Source organism: Panthera tigris, chromosome B3 (genome assembly GCF_018350195.1).
Source record: "Panthera tigris isolate Pti1 chromosome B3, P.tigris_Pti1_mat1.1, whole genome shotgun sequence".
Classification (NCBI taxonomy): Eukaryota; Metazoa; Chordata; class Mammalia; order Carnivora; family Felidae; genus Panthera; species Panthera tigris.
The window spans coordinates 121,218,639-121,238,919 of record NC_056665.1 but is presented as its reverse complement, the minus strand read 5'-3'; the positions used below and the strand labels follow the sequence as shown (position 1 = coordinate 121,238,919).

General features: G+C 53.5%; 1 protein-coding gene and 1 long non-coding RNA gene across 4 annotated transcripts; one reads left to right on the top strand and one right to left on the bottom strand.

Annotated features, from left to right (window-relative positions):
* Positions 1 to 475: 475 nt before the first annotated feature.
* On the top strand, positions 476 to 8,337 carry ZDHHC22 (zinc finger DHHC-type palmitoyltransferase 22). 2 transcript variants are annotated; one of them, XM_042990209.1, is made up of 4 exons: positions 1,255 to 1,310; positions 1,736 to 1,792; positions 2,608 to 3,147; positions 8,072 to 8,337. In XM_042990209.1, the coding sequence occupies exons 3-4, from the start codon at positions 2,622 to 2,624 to the stop codon at positions 8,335 to 8,337; spliced, it is 792 nt and encodes a 263-aa protein (XP_042846143.1). In that variant the 5' UTR covers positions 1,255 to 1,310; positions 1,736 to 1,792; positions 2,608 to 2,621. The 2 variants fall into 2 exon arrangements, with proteins under 2 accessions (XP_042846142.1, XP_042846143.1); XM_042990208.1 differs by lacking the exons at positions 1,255 to 1,310; positions 1,736 to 1,792 and adding an exon at positions 476 to 712.
* On the bottom strand, positions 4,543 to 15,747 carry LOC122239669. 2 transcript variants are annotated; one of them, XR_006219006.1, is made up of 5 exons: positions 15,645 to 15,747; positions 14,398 to 14,605; positions 8,249 to 8,736; positions 5,429 to 6,416; positions 4,543 to 4,958 (listed from the first exon to the last, which is right to left on the bottom strand). It is a non-coding gene; the product is annotated as an uncharacterized LOC122239669 (long non-coding RNA). The 2 variants fall into 2 exon arrangements; XR_006219007.1 differs by having other exon boundaries at positions 14,398 to 14,602.
* Between the last annotated feature and the right edge of the window lie 4,534 nt (positions 15,748 to 20,281).

Below are 20,281 nucleotides of genomic sequence, written 5' to 3'. Positions count from 1 at the left end.
ATTATGAACTAATACTCAAACAGAGCTTGCCACGGGCAGGCCCTGTTCAACGGCTTTACATATATTGTCACATAATCCTCACATCTCTGTTTTACAGATGAGGAAACTGGAATGTGAAGATCACACGGCCGTGGATGGGGGATATTCAGACCCAGGCAGACAGGCTCCAGAGTTGGGGCTCTCAACGCCTCTGTACACAACAACGTGGATCATTATGGGTGTTGCCCCTGGCAAACTGAGCTCTCAACACCCCCCCCCCCAGGCCTCCCTCCTTCCGAGAGAGTGGGGAGCAGGGAAGGAAGGAGCAGATGACGGCTAACACATCCACATCAGCGCTGAATCCAGATCCCCCCAGTTGGTGGCTGAAGTCCGGCAGAGCGCCCCAGCCCACTCCAGGGGAAAAGGGGGGGGGGCAAGTCTACGATGCTGAGAGGGGTGGCCAGAGCGCCGCCCCCAGGAGGGGAGGGAGGGGTGGCGGGGTTGAGGGGTGCCCAGCTGCCATCCCCGCCGCCTCCTGGCCCCCACTCGCTGGCGCCCAAGTGGGAGGACGGCAGCTGCCCGCTCCCTCCTCCCCACGTCCCCGCTACCTGCCCAGTCCCCGAAGCGAAGCGTGAGGAGGCTGCGAGCCAGCGGGGCCGAGCCCACAACTTTGCAGCCTCGGGGAGCGTGAGAGCCGGCGTCCGGGGCTCCTCTTGTCCGCGACCCGAGCTCGGTGAGTTCATTTCCCCACCCCTCTGCGGCGGTGCGGCGGCGGCGGCGGCGGCGGCGGCAGCGGCGGCGGCGGCGGCGCGGGGGGCGGCTTCCCCGGCGTCCAGGAGGCGGTGGCCGAGACGCCGGCGGCCGCCCGCGCCGCCAGCCTCGCTAGGGCTCCCGGCCGTGCCGCCCTCCGCCGCGGGCGAGGCGGCCGCCAGTGCGGAGCGGACAGCTCCCCGCGCCCCCGGACCGCCCGGGCGGTCTCCGCGCTCCCTGATCAGGTGCAGGGCGCGGGGGCCGCCGGCCCAGCGCCCCTCGCTCCCCCAGCCCCTATCCGCCTGCCAGGCGCCGCGGCGCATCTGGAGGCTGCTCCCGCGCCCCCCTGGCGACCGGCGTGGGGAAGACACTTGCTTCGCCGGAGACCGGAGCCGAGGGCTCTCTGGGGTGGGCAGCGCCGCCGCAGCCCCCGGGGGCGCCTGGGTGGGGGCGGTGCCCGGCCTCTAGCGACCACCCCCGGGCTTGCTCCGGGCTGAGTTCCTGTCGAGGAGATTGGCTCGCGCTCCCTGTAGCGGCCGCAGGTCCCCGGGGGCACTGGCACCTGCAAAGGGGACTCCAAGGTGATCGATCGCCCAATCCGGACGGGACAGCCTGGACGGAGGCCTCGTGGCATTTGCCCATCCTGGGTGCAGCCGCCTTCCCAGAACTTTTCCTGCGCCTAGGGCTCGCCGGCTCCTTAGCCCCTGGAAAAGTTCTCTCGGGCGCCGGGAATCCTATTTCCCGGTGGCTTCCGAAGCTGGGCAGGAACCAGGGCTTTGGGGGCCAGGGTAGAGTGGGGAATGAGGTGGGGGTGTTCGGCAGCAGGGGGTAGATCCGCCGAAAAGGCTGGCCAAACATCCACTCCTTCGCCCAGGGCGGGCTTGTTGGCATCGAAAGGGTTTCGGCGCCATCGGGGTTGTTTGGGTTCTCGCTTCAGGAGGGTGGGGGGAGGGCGCGAAGGGGGATTTTAATTTCGTCGCTTCAAATGAAAACGCTCTTTGCAAAGAAATAGCCAGGGCAGCCAGCGTCGGGGAGATGGGCTGACCAGGATCGGCTGACACAGGTATTCCGACTGCGCCCCCCTTCACCTCACCTGGTGCCTGAGCGCGTGTGTGAATGTATTGATTGTTTTAATTGATTTTTTTTCTAAAAGCCAGGTGGCAGGGGCTGCGTGTGTGATACACAGATATATACATACACAAACACAGATACCCAGGCACACACAGATTACACGGACAGAGTCATGCACAAGGAATGCCCCCCACATATACACACACTCACCACACCACAACCACCACACACACACACACACACACACACACACACACACACACATCACAGACCTATAAGCACACATACCTCCAAGGAGCCTTAGGTTAGGGGTGTGGTCCCTGAGTATTGCCCAACATTGGGGGAGGGGGGTGGCCAGAGGGTCAGAGAAAAGGAGGTAAAGCAGGACTTCCAACAGGTCATTTCTCTTTGCCCCACTCCAAATTCTTTGCTTTCTCCTCCAAGGGAGTCTGGAGGAGAAATCCCAAACCTGGGCTCATTTCCACTGCCATGAAGGAGCGGAGCGCTGGCCCCACGCCCTTCATTCCCCCCACCCCCTACCCCCCGGACTGCCTCGTTGTGCCTGATTCCAGGGTTCTAGAGCCTCAGAGGTTGCTCAAAAACCAAGCGGGCACTGGGAGATAGGGCCTGACCCCCAGAGGCCAGTTGGGTCTTGGGGTTTGACACCTGCTTGGGCTCGGATTGGGGAAGAGAGGAGGCGTGATCCAAGGGACAGGGATGGGGAGCTTGGGTTTCAGTGGGGCGGGAGCGACCAACCGCGCCCCCTGGACACTGCAGTAAGTCTTCCTCTCACCCTGGGCCCCTTAGGAATGTAATCGAGGATGCTGGCCCTGAGGCTGCTCAACGTGGTGGCCCCCGCCTACTTCCTGTGCATCTCCCTGGTGACCTTCGTGCTGCAGCTCTTCCTCTTCCTGCCCAGCATGCGCCAGGACCCCTCGGCCGCCTGGCTCTTCTCTCCCGCGCTGCTCCACGGGGCGCTCTTCCTGTTCCTCTCAACCAATGCCCTGGGCAATTACGTCCTGGTCATCCAGAACTCCCCGGACGACCTGGATGCCTGCCAGGGGCCCTCGACCAGGAGGGCCCCGTGCCCCCCGCCCAGCACCCACTTCTGCCGCGTGTGCGCCAGAGTCACCCTGAGGCACGATCATCACTGTTTCTTCACCGGCAACTGCATCGGCGGCAGGAACATGCGCAACTTCGTCTTGTTCTGCCTCTACACCTCCCTTGCCTGCCTCTACTCCATGGTGGCCGGGGTGGCCTACATCTCAGCAGTCCTTTCCATCTCCTTCGCCCACCCCCTGGCCTTCCTCACGCTCCTTCCCACCTCCATCAGCCAGTTCTTCTCCGGTGAGTGGGCCTTGGCAGGCAGGTTGTACCCTACATAGGGACCCTCCACCCCAACCCCAAGTTTGCCAGATTTAGTAAAGAAAAATACAGGATGCCCAGTTAAATTGTAACTGCAGATAAACAATGCATAACTCTTTTAATATAAGTATGTCCTAAATATTACATAGGGCATACTTATATTATTTTTAAAATTCTGTTAACGGGGTGCCTAGGTGATTCAGTTGGTCAAGCATCCGACTCTTGATCTTGGCTTAGGTCACGATCCCAGGATCGTGGGATCGAGCCCCGAGTTGGGCTCTGTGCTGATTGTGGATTCTCAATCTCTCTCTCTCTCTCTCTCTCTCTCTCTCTGCTCCTCTCCCCTGCTCATGCTCTCTCTATAAATAAAGAAATACATAAAGAAATATTCTGTTATGTAGCTGAAATTCAGGTTAACTGGGCATACTGTATTTACCCGGCCACCTCCCTCTCCAACCGCCGTCCCCCACCCATCCTCATTCATCATCTCCTCCTTGCTTGCCACTGACTATTTGCTCATAGAATTGTGTGGCAATCCAGGCAGTACACTTGCTCTGTGCCAGACAGGGCTGGGTGCTGGCCATCCCTCCATGCAGTTTGTGAGGTACACCCATGCTATGACCTTCCTCTGCCTGGACGCCAGTCCTGTTCACACATTCCCCCAAGGATTTTGCCTTCCAAAGGTCTCGCCAACCAACCTCAGTGAGACTGACCAGGGTGCCAGGCCAGCCCCCGCAGAAGGGTAAGCCCTACCCTCCTGCCCACTAAATTTGTCCCCACCAGGCTGTTCTCTAGCCTGCAGATGGCGCAGAGCAGGGCCACCCTGGTTAGAGATGCAGCCGTGGTTAATGGCTCCACCTTCACATCACAGTGCTGTGGCACTGGCGTGCGATTTGACCCTCCAGGGAGACTCTCACGCTTGCAGGAGCCAGGCATGTGGGCCTTCACACCAGCACTCTCTTGAGCACCCTGGTGGGGACTGTACTTTCTATAGTGTGCCCCCAAGGAGAGCTCCATGATTCCTGGCACAGAGGGACCTGGCTCCTGGCAGTTTACCTGGCCTTGAAATTCGCCCCTACCTCATTTCCATCCCTACCCTGGCCTTTGACTTCAGCTGACTTGTTTCTTACAGTTGCTAGCATGCATGCATGTGTGTGTCTGAGATTGTTATCTCCACCTCCCAGATGAAGAAACTTAGGCTCATATGGGATTGAATGGCTTGCCCAGGATCTTACTATTACTGACTAGCAGCCTCTGCCCCGCCCCCACCCCTGCTCAGGTGTTTAAACAACCCCCAGCAGCACGGGGAATCTCGCACACCATTGGCCTTTCAGGGACAAAGACAGACATTGCAGCTACATCCATTGAGATCCCAAGTTTAGTTTGATGTACCTGGGCTGGACCCTCATAAAAGTTCTGCTCCATTCTGGGGGAAGCCACCATTTTGGTCTTTGTTGGGTCTGCAGCCCGGTCCTTCACAGGAGCAGAACTGTTGTGTCCTTGGGTAGTGGGAACTCAGAAACTCAGGAAGGCCACAGCTGTGGGGTTGCCTTGAGGGCTGGTGGCTGAATTCGGCCCAGAACTTGGAACTCTGGGGCCTTCTGGATCTTGGCACGGGCCTAGGAGGCTGCTGGGACCAAAATAACCAGACCGGGGGAGGGGAGGTGGGCGGGCTAGGGGGTGGAGTGTGAGCACAGACAGGTGGAGGGATGAGGAGAGCCAGAGAGCCTGATTACACTTTCTTTTCCAAGTAGCATCATCACATCAGAATGAATGGTTCCAAAGGGAGGATCCTGAAATGGTTTGATTTGAGATAAGCCTGGGCTTGAGGCCTGTCCATATGTGCTAGGTTTGGGAGACAGGATAGAAGGGAAGAGGGGCTCTTACTTTGATCTGGGGGAGAACAAAGCCAGTCGGTGACTACCCTGGGGCCCAGATCCTTGTTGCAGCACCCCTTTTTACCTCCTCCCCATACCCACTGGGAAAAGGGGGCCAAGGTTTCTAATCTCCAACTCTCCCGTCCCACCCATCGTCCTCCTTTGCTGACCTTCCTTCTTCCCCCTCACCAGGCCTTCTCCCTCCCCACCCACGCATGCACCTGACCCCATCAGTGTCTCCCTTCCTATGTCTTCTCCTTCTATTCTCAACCCGAATGGTTGCGGGCACACCCTCTCTCATCTGCTCAGGAGGGCAGGTGGACAGGAGGGAAGAGGAGGGGATAAGCTGTTTAATAGATTGAACTGTCCACAACTGTGGTACCGACCTGAGTCAGATCTGCCACAAGAGCACAGCATGGTTGGGAGTGTTGGCCCTCAGCTTATGCCAAGGAGGTGGGAGACTAGCCAGTTCAATTTTGGAAGTTGTCCTTTCTTTGGGCTTCAGGGGGTTGGTACAGGTTGTGTCAGCCCTCTGAGTCTCAGTCCTCTTATCTGGGAAATGGAGATGACACCATCTGACCTGTGTCATTGGGATAAGTGTGCCAGCGTGGTGGGTGCCACCAGAAAGTCCAGTAGAAGGGAAGGGGGACTAGCATTTGCTGAACATATAGTATGTGGATTATCACATCCATTTTAAAGGCTCAGGAGCCAAAAGCTCAGCAAGGTTAAGTTGCTTCCAAACCACACGAGTGTGACTCCAACCCAAGATTTGGACTCAGAGCTGCTAGCCTCCAGAGCTCTACTCTTTCCACTGCACCACACTGCCTCTGGAGCTGCTTCTTGATGAACGAGCTACTTTGGGTGGAAAAGAGGTTCTTGTCCCTGGCTGTCTATTAAAGATGCTGGGTGATGATCTGTCAAAGGTGTTATAGATGCTTGGTAGGAAGCAGAGATGGAAAGATTGGATGGTGTGACCAATCAGGCCCTTTAGGAAAATTCTGTGATTTTCTAAAAGAAGAACTATTATTAAATAATTCAGAGGAGCTGAGGCAGCTAGGCTGAGCAACTTCAAACACTTCAAGAGAAAGCAGGTCCCCAGAATAGCCTTTTGTAGCTGCTGCAAGGGGCCAGAAAAAGGCCACGAGGTCTTTTCCGCATGTCTTGATTTAGTGCCAGAAAAAAGCCTATGGAAAACAGCTTCCATCAACTCAGGCTTATCCTTGCGGCTGAGTTGCAAGGCAGGCCCTGCACTTGACAGCTCTGATGTTCTCACATCACAGCTGGAGGGCCATCTTTGCCTGTCAGCATTCCTGGAGCCTGGAGGGCACCATGGTCCCGGGATCCTTCATCCTGCACGTGGCTGCCTGAGCTAACCTGTGCTGACAAGGAAGAAGTGGGTCAGAGGGATGGAACAGCCCTATGTAAGCCCTGTCCCACTGCCGGCCCATGCCAGCTGAGGGGCTGCTCCAAATGCCAGCTAGAGTGAGCTCTCCATCCCCTGGGCAGCTGGACTTATTTGTCTCCAACTTTGCAAGGAGAAACCTTTCAAATCTCCTAGGGCTGAGGGCAAGATGAGGCTGTTAATGAGCAAACCTGAATCTGGCCCACATCCTCCTGGCTGTGGAGTCCACCGCTGCTCAGACTGGACAAATTTTAAAAGCCCAGCCCTCGGAGGTCTGGAAACTGAGGACTGGGGAAACCAGGGAAGAGGTGGGTTGGAGCCAGGGGAATGCTGGAGAAGAAGGATATGGTTGAGATTTACAGAGGCTGAATAGATTGTAAGGTGGGGTCTCTGGAACAGGCACCCTCATCTCATTGGAAGGGGTGGAGGTTGGCTTGCACTGCAGGGAGAGAGGGGCTGAGGAGGGCTTTTGAGTTCTCTCCTGGACCCCATGCCCTAGCTGCTAGGCTGGTCAAGGTAGGTGTCTCTACCATGGCTGCCAAAGCTGTAGCCCATCCAGGACTCAAAGCCCTGGAAAGAAGGAGAAAGCTGGCTGGTCTTGGGAGTTAAATGTGAGCCCTTCTTGGATGTAGTCTCCTCATCTATAAATGACCCTCATCAGGGAGCATTGCACTGAGTGTGAACCAGAATGCTGGTCACTTTGTACACCATTTCCCTGAATCACGCAACCTTATGGAGTCATTGTTATTATGCCCATTTTACACATGAGCAAACTGTAACTTGGAGAGATTAGATAATTTATACAAGGCCACAGAGCCGGGAGAGTCAAACTTAGCATAGATTGACCACCCCAGTTCTGACGAAGAGTGTGGGATCTCTTATTCAGTGGATGTTTAAAACCAATGATAGAGAATGCTAGTTTGGAGGGGTTTGGAGAGGTCCTGCCCAAGGCAGGGAGCTAGACTGATGATCTTGGGGGGCCTCTTCCAGCCTTAGCAGGCCCTGGCTGACAGCTCTGGCCAAATGTTCTCGTGGCCATACTGTCCTCTTGTTAACATTAATGACTGAATTATTTTCTAAGTCAGCGCTCTGCACTGCCCTTGGAGCTTGTGACTTCTTCTTGATGACTAGGCCCTGTTCTCCATCATGCTGTCATTTTCCAGAGTCCTCCCCGCCAGTGTTCCCAGTTCTGTAGGGAGATGGGGCTGCAGTCAAGGCAACTGCCTAGGAGCCAGCTCCCTCCCTTGCATCCTCAGCTCACCCCCTCTGCTCCTGAAAAAACACCTTCTCCCTGTTTCCAGATCACAAAGAGAAGGTAGAGCAAGACGGCATCTCTGACTCTAAGGAAATGGTGGCATCTAGGCACTGCCAGGAGAAGAAGCTACCTTCTCTTCTCCCCCACGTCCCCCAGTTCTCCCCTCTCACTTCAGGAGCCGTGGGCACTAAGAAAAAGTTAGGGCAACTAGTTCATCCTTCCTTCCCTCGCTGCAGCGCTGAGATTGCTACAGCATATAGCTTCAGTCTCATTAATCTCCCTCCTTCCCTAGTGGAAAGCGCCTGCATGGATCGCAGTTCAGTACGTGGCCTGGGTGTAAAGCGATTCTGGTCTTTCCCCTCCCCCCTGCAGGAGCTGTCCTCGGTTCTGAAATGTTCGTCATCCTCATGCTCTACCTCTGGTTTGCTATCGGCCTGGCCTGCGCGGGCTTCTGCTGCCATCAGCTGCTGTTGATCCTGAGGGGGCAAACCCGCCACCAGGTGCGGAAGGGGGTGGCGGTGAGGGCCCGGCCCTGGCGCAAGAACTTACAGGAGGTCTTCGGGAAGAGGTGGTTGCTGGGCCTGCTGGTCCCCATGTTCAATGTTGGAGGTGAGAGCTCCAAGCAGCGTGACAAATAGCAGGCATTCCCATCATTTCTGTGTGTGTGTCTTAACTCCTCCTGAACATAAGACCGTGGCACTCTTGTCTCTGCCCATGACCCAATACAACCTTGAGCCAGTAAGGTCCTAGCATCCATCCCTGGTCTGTGACATATAGAGAACAGCGTTGGCTGGTGGATTGTGGCTAGAAGGAAAAATGGCCACTCAGGCATTGCTAGGCTCCCAAGAGCCAGACAACTGCTAGGAGGCCTCTGCTTTTGTTCCTTCCCCCTTGGAGCCCCTGCTTTCCCCCTCTGCCGGGCTCATCCACTCTCTCCCATGTCTCATGTCATCACTGCTATTGGCTAGAGCTCTTCCTCTCAGACCCATGTTAGGATGGAGAGTGGATTCTTGCTGTTGGTATGATGCTCCCAGGACCTAGAGGTAGGCAAAAATGTTTAAAATTACCATGTGTGAGAGATAGCCAAGTCAGCTCTGCCAACTGCTAGGGAGGTTGAAAAAGGAGGGGTGTGTTCTTATTCTCTCTGTGGATTTGTGAGCAGTGGAAGGGAAACTCAGGAGCTTACTGCCCTACCCCCAAGTTGCAAAACCTTTTCTCTGGGAGACAGCAGCCAATGGCCTGGATTTTCTAGGTGCTGTGTCTTTCCATCTTGCCCCATATGTCCACCCCAGCCCAGTCTGGGACCTGCCTTGATGCTTCCTTTCCTTGGCACTCTTGTAGGTTTCCCTCTGATGTCTAGTCTTTGGGGTCTTTGTTAGATGTTGGGAAGGCAAGAAAGAAGGAAGAAGGAAAGGAGAAATACTGATAAGTGGGAGAAGCATGTGGTTGCATGACCATACAGAAGGGGACGTGTGTATGTGTGTGTGTGTGGGGGGGGTGGTGGTGGTGAGGAGTGTTGTGAAATTAGAAAATGCTTAGAGGAGGGGAGGAGAGAGGTCACACAGAGGTTGGGCACTGGGATATTTGGGAGATGAGAATGAGAGGGGCAAATAGGCTCATTTCTGAAGGACATTCTAGCATCTAAAGCTGTTCAGTATTTGAAAAGCTGCCTGGGGAAGTAAAGAGTGTCCCACTGGAGGTATTCCAGCAGGGACTGGTCAGTCATCTGGCAGGCATGCTGTGGAAAGAATTTCTGCACAGGGTCAGGAAAGGGAAGATCCTTTCCCACCCCCAAGAGTCTAATGTCCTCTTTGTGACTGCCAGGTCCAGAGGCAAGACCTGTAGAGATGCCTGTGAAGTATTTGCTTTCACGAAGCAGGAAGAAGGCATGGAAGGGTCTGAAAATCATAATGCAAACCTTCAGGACCCTACTTTGCCACTGAGGAGGGGTCTCTGGTGAGACAGGACAGACTGGGTGTTAATGCTAGCCGAGGGGGTTGGCATTTGAGGAAAGGGAGATGGAGCAGTGTCAGGGGCAGGTAGGGGCCGTAGCGGGAGAGCAAGGCTGGAAGGTCAGGCAGTTGTGAGGCCAGCCTTGGTTATCTAATTGGCTCTGGATGGGGGCACTGCTCTGTGTTCTGGGGCCCAGAAGATCGAACCTCTGGGGCATATTTGGGAGTGGGGACAACACAAATGCCCCTTCTGACTGGATCCCAAGGCCAGTCTACCACCCGTGCAGGCAGCAGAGCTGAAGCCCACGCCCTACAGTGTCCAGCTGGCGGCCACAGGCACCCCAAGCATTGTCACACAACACTATGAGTTCTTGAGCAGAGCTCAGGAGCACTTTACCTTGGTCCTGCCTTCATGCCCCCTACAGGGCTAATGTAGTAATGGCACCACTGGCTCACACTCCCTCCCATTTTCATTCATTCATGCATCCTACATATATTTCTTGAGTGCCAACTCTGTGCCAAGTCTCTTCCGGGCACCGGTATACAATGATGAACAAGGCACACTCGTTGTAATGAGCACTGGGTGTTATATGTAAGTGATGAATCACTAGATTCTACTCCTGAAACTAATATTACACTATATGTTAACTAACTGGAATTTAAATAAAAACTTGAAACAAACAAAAATGATGAGCAAGACAATAAAATCTCTGCCATCAGGGGCATCTTGTCCCTGCCCCCACCCACTGAATCCCACCCCTTGGGAAATGGTTACTCTGCCATCTTGGTGTCAGCAGGGCAGGTCACTTGGAGGGGAAGGATATTGCAGAGAAGGCTGAAGAGGAGCCCGGGCTGGCTGGATGAAGGAATCATTGGGGGGCATCTTCACCCCCTACTTCTGGCCGTACTGAAAAAGTGGGAGTGGAAGGGAAGAGATTCCTTGGGCAATCCAGACCTTGGCTCTTCCCTGACTGCAGAGCTCAAGCTTGGAAGCTAGCCATGCCATTCCCAGCCTCCTGGAGGCTCAGCACTGTGAGACTTGACATGGGGAGAGGAACTAAAAGGGAGACCTGCAGGAGTCGGCTTCTGGCCGATTGGTCAGTGGGTGGTGACGGGGGGGGGGGGTTTACCAGGTGTGGGACTTGAGTAGCATTTGTACACATGTCCCTGTATTGTTGATGAAGAGCATCAATAAAACATGTGGTGTTAAATTGGATTTGATGTGATCACACGGGCACTGTGGTCGGTAGCAGGGCAGGCAAGGCTGGAATGCACCAACACAGTCAAACAAGCTGTTGAAATATTTAAGGTAAGTATTAAAAATACTTCTGTTCTAGTAGGTAAGTAACCATTGTCCAGACTCCCTGAGAACCCACTCCTGCTGCCCCAGCTGCTCCTGCTCCTCCCCTGGACTCCTGGCTAGCTTCAAAATCCAGCAATGAAAAGGGCAATGCCTGTTACCTGCATGGAACCCTCAGGAGTTTATTCCAACCCATCAGTCAGTGTCCTTTGTGACTGGTCAGGGTTTGTGCTGTGTGGCTGGTAAATGTGTGGATACCACCCCTTGTTGGTAGCAGGTCTATGTGCTGGGATCATGGACCCATGGGGGCCAGGGGTAGAATGTGTAATGTAGGAACCTTCCTCTTCCTCCTCCCACTCCTTCCCATGTCAGAGGACAGGTGGGGAGAGAATGAAGAGGAGAAGCCACTTGATCCTCCATCACAGGTAGAGCTGACTGCCCCCTGAGGATCAGACAGGGCCCCCTGACCTCTCAGCCCCTACAAAACTTGAAGACTTCAGGCTGCCCAGTCCTGAGGGCAGCTGAGAGTGGGTTAAGCCCTGCAGGGAGGGAGTGGTCCCTGAGCAGATGAATGGGCATGACCTCTGATGCATCCTAAAGATGAGCAGGCCTGGACTAGTAGAGGCACAACTACAAAGTGTTAGTTCTTCTTGGGCTGTTGAAGAGCCTTCAGCCTAGGCCAGTGTTGTATATAGGTCTGTGTTCCCTGGACACATGCCAACGAGCAACCAAAAAGGCAGACCCAAGATATGCCGGCGGTGGGGTGGGGAGGGGATGAATGGAGCTGTGACTAATCTTCGGCACATTGTAGAGCATGGGCTGTCTACACTCCATGGGGCAGACACACCTGCCTTTTCACCATTGTATCCTAAATGCCTAGCAGGGGCTAGGCATATAGTAGGTGCTCAGTAAATATTGACTAAATGAATGCTTAGATTTTGTGCTCATTTGCTCACTCCACATCTCTTCTTTGCTGTGCACACTGTGGGGCTGGAAGACAGATGAGACAACACTGTCCTCCAGGGGTTCACATCCTGGGAGAGGTTGCTGGGAAGCCCCAGAAGAGGAAGAGAGCATGTCCAGCTGTAGGGACCAGGGAGCTTCCATGTGTGCAGAGCTTGGAGGAATGGATGAGATTTGAGAAGGCAGACATGGATAAGAAGGCTTTTCAGGAAAAGGGAACTGGCCTGGAGCCCTGGAGTGATCATGGGATGGTGAGCATAGCGGCCATCATGGAGAAGCAGGTGGAATTAAATCTGGGAGTTGAGAAATCCTTATCAAAATAACACCAGCATTCTTCACAGAACTAGAACAAACAATCTTAAAATTTGTATGGAACCAGAAAAGACCCCGAATAGCCAAAGCAATCTTGAAAAAGAAAACCAAAGCTGGAGGCATCACAATCCCAAGCTGTATTACAAAGCTGTAATCATCAAGACAGTATGGTACTGACACAAGAACAGAGACTCAGATCAATGGAACAGAATAGAGAACCCATAAATGGACCCACAAAATGTATGGCCAACTAATCTTTGACAAAGCAGGAAAGAATATCCAATGGAACAGAGACAGTCTCTTCAGCAAATGGTGCTGGGAAAACTGGACAGCGACATGCAGGAAAATGGACCTGGACCACTTTCTTACACCATACACAAAAAGAAACTCAAAATGGATGAAATCCCTAAACATAAGACAGGAAATGATCAAAATCCTCCAGGAGAAAGCAGGCAAAAACCTCTTTGACCTTGGCCACAGCAATATCTTACTCAACACGTGTCCAGAGGCAAGGGAAACAAAAGCAAAAATGAACTACTGGGACCTCATCAAGATAAAAATCTTCTGTACAGCAAAGGAAACAATCAGCAAAACTAAAAGGCAACCAGGGAATGGGATAAGATATTTGCAACTGACATATCAGATAAAGGGTTAGTATCCAAAATCCATAAAGAACTTATCAAACTCAACACCCAAAAAACAATCTAGGGAAGAAATGGGCAAAAGACATGAATAGACACTTCTCCAAAGAAGACATCCAGATGCCTAACAGACACATGAAAAAATGCTCAACATCACTCATTATCAGTGAAATACAAAACAAAACCACAATGAGATACCGCCTCACAACTGTCAGAATAGCTAACATTAACAACTCAGGCAACAACAGATATTGGCGAGGATGCGGAGGAAGAAGATCTCTTTTGCACTGCTGGTGGGAATGCAAACTGGTGCAGCCACTCTGGAAAACAGTATGGAGGTTCCTCAAAAAATTAAATATAGCACTATCCTATGCCCAGCAATTGCACTATTAGGTATTTATCCAAGGGATACAGGCGTGCTGTTTCAAAGAGGCACATGCACCCCAATGTTTATAGCAGTGCTATTGACAATAGCCAAAGTATGGAAAAAGCCCAAATGTCCATCGACAGATGAATGGATAAAGAAGATGTGGTATATATATATACAACGGAGTATTACTCGGCAATCAAAAAGAATGAAATCTTGCCATTTGCAACTACATGGATGGAACTAGAGAGTATTATGCTAAGTGAAATTAGAGAAAGACAAAAATCATATGACTTCACTCATATGAGGAATTTAAGATACAAAACAGATGAACATAAGGGAAAGGAAGCAAAAATATATAAAACAGGGAGAGGGACAAAACGTAAGAGACTCTTAATTATAGAGAACAAGCAGAAGGTTGCTGGAGGGGTTTTGGGGGGGGTGGGCTAAATGGGTAAGGGGCATTCAGGAATCTGCTCCTGAAATCATTGTTGCACTATATATGCTAACTAACTTGGATGTACATTAAAAAAAATCTGGGATTTGAGATCTGAGCAGAGGGGGCCTTGAATGGCAAGCTAAGAGATCTGGACCAAAGTTGACAGGGGAACCATTGAAAGTTGTGAGCAAGGGAACTACATGATTAGAAATATATTTCAGAAAGTAGGGCTTTGGTGGGTAGACCAGAAGTGGAGATGGTGGAGGGACTCAAGAGGAGGCATTTGCTATGAGCTGAGGGTGACATAACCAGGGTTTGGGTGGGAATACTGGCTGTGGGCTGGTAAGGAAGGGAAAGTATCAGAGCCATTTCACCGACATGGAGCATGACTGGAGGGGTCCTGGGGAGAAGGCCCAAGATGATCCTGAAGGTGAAGACAGAATGGTCAAGGTGACCTCAAATGAAAGGCCATCAGGAGCAGAGAAGATCATGACCCTGGGATTCAAGGTAATGGGGATCACTTGCCTCTGTCAATGGCCCATCTGTTGGTGATTGATGCTATTGTTCTTAACTAACCACTCTGTAACCTTGCGCTGGAGGAAGAGATTCATGGCAATCTGCACATCGTGCCATGCAGCACAACCTTCTGGCTGCCAAAGCTGGGAGAAACCATCCGCCTGCGGCAATAGAGGTCACGAGTCCTTGAAGCAACCTGAGCCCCCACCTGCTATAATGAAGAAACCAATCCTTAGGTCCCAGCAGCCACTTTTTAGCCAGTCTCCTTTCCCAGGATCATGGTTGTCTTGTCACTTCATGAATTTGGTCCTCCTGGCTCCTCTCTGTACTCAGAATCCTGCAACTGGCCTCACTGCTCCCCACATCTCCCTCCTCTGGGCATGCTCTCAAGGATGCTTGGAAGGCAGCTCCTCCTGCTGGGGGGAAAGGGAGGGGACGGGTAGGGAGCTAGGATGCATTGCTCCTGCCTTATCTGAGATGCTTTGGAGATAAGGCAGAACCTTGGACCTGGTCACCAACCAGGGTGAGCCTGTTGGTGGGGTTGGGGGGTCTGGGATAGTTCCTGATGTTGGTTTCTGCTTCTGTCCTCATTCCTCTCTCTGTGGGTAGTGCTGGCCCAGCTCCTCCATTCATTCCTCAGGCATTCATTGATGCCGCCTCCATGCCAGGAATGATGCCAAGAACCAGGAATGCAAAGATTAATGAGACCTATTACCTGACCCCGGGAAGACCAAAGGGACGAGGACCAACTGCGGACAGTTATGAGGGAGGACAGGGTGCCACAGGAGGAGGAGAGCACCCTCTCGGCGGGTAGGCTGGAAGACTTCCCAGAGGAGGCAACGTCAAATTTATACAGGATGATTAGGAGTTGCCAGACAGGAAAGCAGGGCTGCAGGTAGGAGTACAAGTAGAAGGGACTGTGCAGGGGCTGGAATGCCAGATGATTCCTGGGAGTTGTGAGTCTCCATTAGGAGTGATAGGGCATGAGTAAGCATCCTGTGGTCACAGTCAGAGTTTACTCTTCAGGCCACGTTCCCCATGGACCTGCCTCTTCCCTCTGATCGCTTCTTACAGGCTGTCCTGCTTGGGTGAGTCAAGCACAAACTGATGTCTACTTTTTTTCTAATGATCAGCACGATCCTCCACATTAGAGACCAAAGGCAGAGGGTCACGTTTATTTCCCCAGGGTTCAGTCCAAAGCTGTTGGAGAACTCAAACCGGGGACATCAGAGACACTTGGGCTCAAAGAAGAGCCTCTGGGAAGAACTCCCCATCACTCTTTCCTTCCCATAGAACTTCAGCAAGGGGGTTAGAAGGAAGTCATTTCTACTAAGATGGCTACCAGGGGCTCAGGAAGAGAGGCGACCTTTCATGATGTACAATCCTCTCATCCTGACTGGCGAGGCCCATGTTCCTTTCATGGCCCTCTGCACTGCCCTCTCCCCACACCATCACCTAGTGGCCCCCGCATGTTTCTTCCGTTAGCCCTGACTGGTCCAGGGAAGTTGTCCCTCCTGTATGGGTTTTGTCCCCCAGCTGAACCTTGGAGGGCAGGAATGGCAATGGTGGAATTCTCTGGTTTCCCCTAGCACCTAGCATATAGTATACAGCACTGACACCATTGTTGATGCATGAGTCACAATGAGTAATAATGACCAACATTTGCTGAACATTCACTATGTGAATAGGCCCTTGTCATACACACTTTACCTATAGTAACTACTTATTCCTCATAGCAACCCCTCGAGGTATGCTTTTTTATTACCCCTATTTTCTAGGTAAAGAAACTGAGGCCCAGAGAAGTTATATAAGCTTCCCAAAGCCATGCAGCTGGTAAGTGGCAGAGCTGGGATTCGAACTCAGGCTGTCTGCTCCTGAGTTAATCTTGTGAACCCAGACACCAGACTGTCTTTGTATTGTGGACTATTGTAGACATCCAATAAACTCCCTGCTGACAAGTAACAGTCAAGTTTTCATTCATTAATTCATTGATCAATTTATTCATTTAACCTACTGTTATTCAGCACCTGGTATTCAGTAGGCCCTGGTGGGTACAGAGAAAGGAATTAGGCACAGCCTCTGCCTTCACAGAGCTCACAGTAGCTGCTTAAGGTGACTGCGGGAGCAAACAGGCTGGCTTCAGGACCCTGGGATCCTTGGGATGTATCTGGTCCTTCCCAGGCTGATGATTATGGGCAAGTTGCCCAGGATGAAGCAGCTTCCTCCAGAGGCTAATTGTGGACGTCTGAAGACAGTCCCGGCTGGGGACCCTACCCCAGGTCACAAGGATGATGTCTAACCAGGGAAAAAAAAAAGGCCTGAGCTGTTTCTGGGCTGCTGCCTTCCCAGGCAGTGTCAGGGTGCCCGCAGGAGGGGACCAGACACTGCCAGAGGCCTGAGCACAGCTGGCTTGTCTCTACACCCACCCCCTGGAGACCAGGGCATGGGGGCCACCAAAGACCCCAAAATGGAGCAGGCTCCGAGGAGAAAAACATCTGCCAAAGCTCATCTATGACATATGGGAGAAGAGAGGCCTCTGGAGGGGCCATAGCGATGGCTGGTGAAGTGGGATCACGTGTTAATGCCCCTCCCCCAATTTAAGCAGCATTAGCACAAAGCTCTGCTGGCAGGGAGCAGGGCACTGACCTGGAACCCTGAGCTGAGAGCAACAGAGAACCAGCCGTGAGGCCTTCTGGGGAGGAGGCAGTCCCATGTGTGGGCTTCTTCCCAGAGTCCCTGTCCCCAAATGCCCCCTTTCTGGCCTGCTTGTGATGCCTGAAATTCCCACCAGTAATATCTCCTTAAAAATAGCATTGGTCCCCCAAACTCCTCCTTGCAAATTCTGGGATTTGCCTGAGCTGCCTTCTTCTTCCTCTGCCTGACAGCTAGTTGAGAATTAGGCCAGGAGCGGTGTGCATAAGGGATTTCAGATAGAGAGTAGGGGAGCATGGCATCCCCCCATACTCTGAGGGGCAGGGGGCCCCCATGAGCAGAGGGAGGGGTGCAGTCCTGGGACATTTCTCTGCAGCGTGGGAGAGGAGGAGCAGTAGGAACTAGGCCTCAGTGGGCAGAACTGAGCAGGGGCTGCACATCCCCACCTAGGAAGTGGTATCTTAGAAAGATGACCACACTGAGTCCAGAGTGCCCACTGCTGCTGCTGCTGAGTCCCTGTAACCCTGGGCAAGTCACTGCCATCCTCAGACACTGGACTCCCTCTTAGACTTAACCAAGAATTGGACACTCTTGGCCTTCAGCGGGGCATGATGTTTGAATGACTCCGGAAAGGGCAAGCCACTCTGCTTTGCCACAGACCCCACCGCTCCCCACTACCCCACAGAGGGCAACCCCACACTCTTCCCTTGCCTGTTTGGCACCTGGAGGTTTCTGACTTGTGACTCTTGAGAGATTAAGCTTCAGGAGAGCCAAGTTCTAGTCCCAGCTAGGCCCTACGCCATACGCTGTATGACCTTCCCAGGTCTCTGGGCAGCCTGGCAAAACTGCTTAGCGTTTTGTGCTGTGGACGGTGGAGGAGAAGGTAGGAATAGTGCTGCAGAGAAAAAAGCAGTGAGGGGTAGGATTCAGAGATGAGAGGACATGGAACGTGAAATAACATGAAGTTGATTTTGATGGATTCCCAGCCAGCAGAGGTCACCAGTGGCAGGGGAAGGGCTGTGCCCGCTTTTATTCAGGCTACAAAGATTGCTCGCATGGTCCAGGTGGAAAGGGAGCCAGGAGACCCGAGGAGGGACGCCCGCCGAGGGGGCAGCCAGGTGAGCGGCCATCGAGGTCCCTCCACCTGAGCACCCGCAGCCCAGGCAGAGAATGACTGCGCTGCTGCGGGATAGTTTAATCAACAGAGGAACAGGGGAGGGGACGCGCGGCTCGCCGGAGAAAGAATTTAATTAGCAACGCTTTCAAGAAAGAAAATTAAATTACAGGAAACAGTGGTGCACTCTGAGGAACACGAAACGCCTAAACCGATTCCCCAGACCCCCACGTGCGCCGGGACCACAGCAGGTGGGACGCGGCCGCGCGGGGCGGGGCCTCAGCCTCCTCTCCCGCCCGGCTTACCCGGCGCCTGGCGTCCCGGCACCCGCTGCGGTGGCCCGGATCCGCCGGAAGGGGGCGCCGCCGGGCCACAGCCCTGTTATCCAGGCGCCCGCGCTCCCGCGCGCGGCAAAGGTGGGCGCGGAGAGGACCTGGGAGAACCAAGCCCGGGACTGAAAGGGCTGCTGGGTGTCTTGCCTCGCCGAGCCACACAGGGCTTCGCGGGCGCAAAAGGGCGAGATTTGGGTCCCGTGCTAATAGTGGTCTGACCCGAGACTCATCCAGGGAAATGGAGTCACAGAGTTCGAGGACCGGGCAGCCTTGTCCGCATCCCGCCCCCTCCCGGGTGCAATTCCTCAGACAGGCCCAGGAAGTCGCCCAGGAACACACAGCTGGTAAGTCATGACACTGACATCACACCCCATTGGCCTCTGAGTTCTTCTCCAGCAGGGGAACACCGGGTTTTGATCCCCAATCCCTATCATGACGCTTCTCTCATAGTAGGCACTCAGTGAGGATTTGCTGAATGAATGGTAGGTGTTTTCTTGGTTGTCAGAGACGGTGCTAACAGCTGAGAGGCTGGGAAGATGAAATGACACCGTGTGTGTAAAACACCTGGCACCACACTCGGACCACTGTGAGCATCTAGTCAAAACTGGTGCCAGTGCTTCTCAAATTTGCCAGTGTGCGGGAATCACCTGGGGATCCGGTGAAAACGCGGGTTCGGAGTCAGCTGGGGCCTATGATTCCGCGCTCTGACAGGCTCCCAGGGGATGGGGCTGCTTCTGATCACTTACTGATCGCACCAGGAGGAGAGGGCCAGCTGAGATGGTCTGGGTTCAAAGTCAGCCGTTCACTTTGTCCTTAGGGACAGTGAGCAGCAAACCAGCACGGCTCCCAGCCTGCCTCCCCCGCCCTGCTGCACCCAGAACAGAGCCCCTCCTTGGCACCCGCACTAGTCCCTCCTCCCCACCAGCCCCGAGCCCAATATCAGTCCCGTGATAGGGAGTCCCTGCTAGTTCATTCCAGCCTGGTCTGCACATGTGCAGTCACTTGAGGAGCTTGAAAAAATTACTGATGGGGGTGGGAAAGGGGGAAGTCCTACCTCCTGGAGACTCTACTAGGATTCGTCTGGGGTGTGGCCTTGGCATCTGGATTTTAAAAGCTCCCGAGAGGCTGTCACTGTGCAGCCAAGGCCAGAGAGCCGCTGCAGTGGGGTGCCTGAGGAGGGCAGCAGTGCGAGCAAGTGGGGCTTTACAGAAGTTCACCTGATGCAGCATGGAAGGTGGACTGTACTTGAGCCTGGAGGCAGAGTCACCAGCCGGGAAGCTGGGCCAGGTATGAAATGGAGGCTCCCGGTGAGGGTGGGGCCGACAATCAATACTCGATTCCTCTAGAGCTCCCCACCCCCTGACTGTGTAGCCCTGAACAAGGGTGAGGCTTGGGACAGGCTGGGGAGAACGTGTTTGCCAAGTACTCTGCAGGGTGTGTACTTCAGGAGGGGCTCTGTTCTGGGTGCAGCAGGGTGTGGGAGCAGGCAGGGAGCTGGCCTGGTCTGCTGCTACTCCTTGTGCAAAGTGAAAGACTGACCTTGAACCAAGGCGGGCTCAGCTGGCCCTATCCTCACTCCTGGAGCTTCACGTTTCACCTATAGTAACAATCTTATGAGTACTGTTTATTGAGCACCCACCATGTGGGGCCACTGGACTAGATACTTTATACATTAGGGCATAATAATCTTTGAGAGTAGATAGTGACCTAACAAATGAGGAAACGAAGCCCACAGAAGTCATCCAACTTGCTAGGATCATACAGAAACCAACGGGATCCAGACCCAGAGCTATGATATTTCCATCCCACCATGATGCCTCTACTCAGTCTCTTTCCTTTGCCAAAAATGCTGGCCCCTTCCTCTCAGCTAATCTAAACTGCACCATATGCCTCGACTGGGCTCAAATCTCAACTCCCCTAGAGTTCCTTTTCAGGCCTCGGAGAGCTCCTGCAGCTCTGGTCTGTAGGTGGCCTTGGGCACCAGGCCACACTAC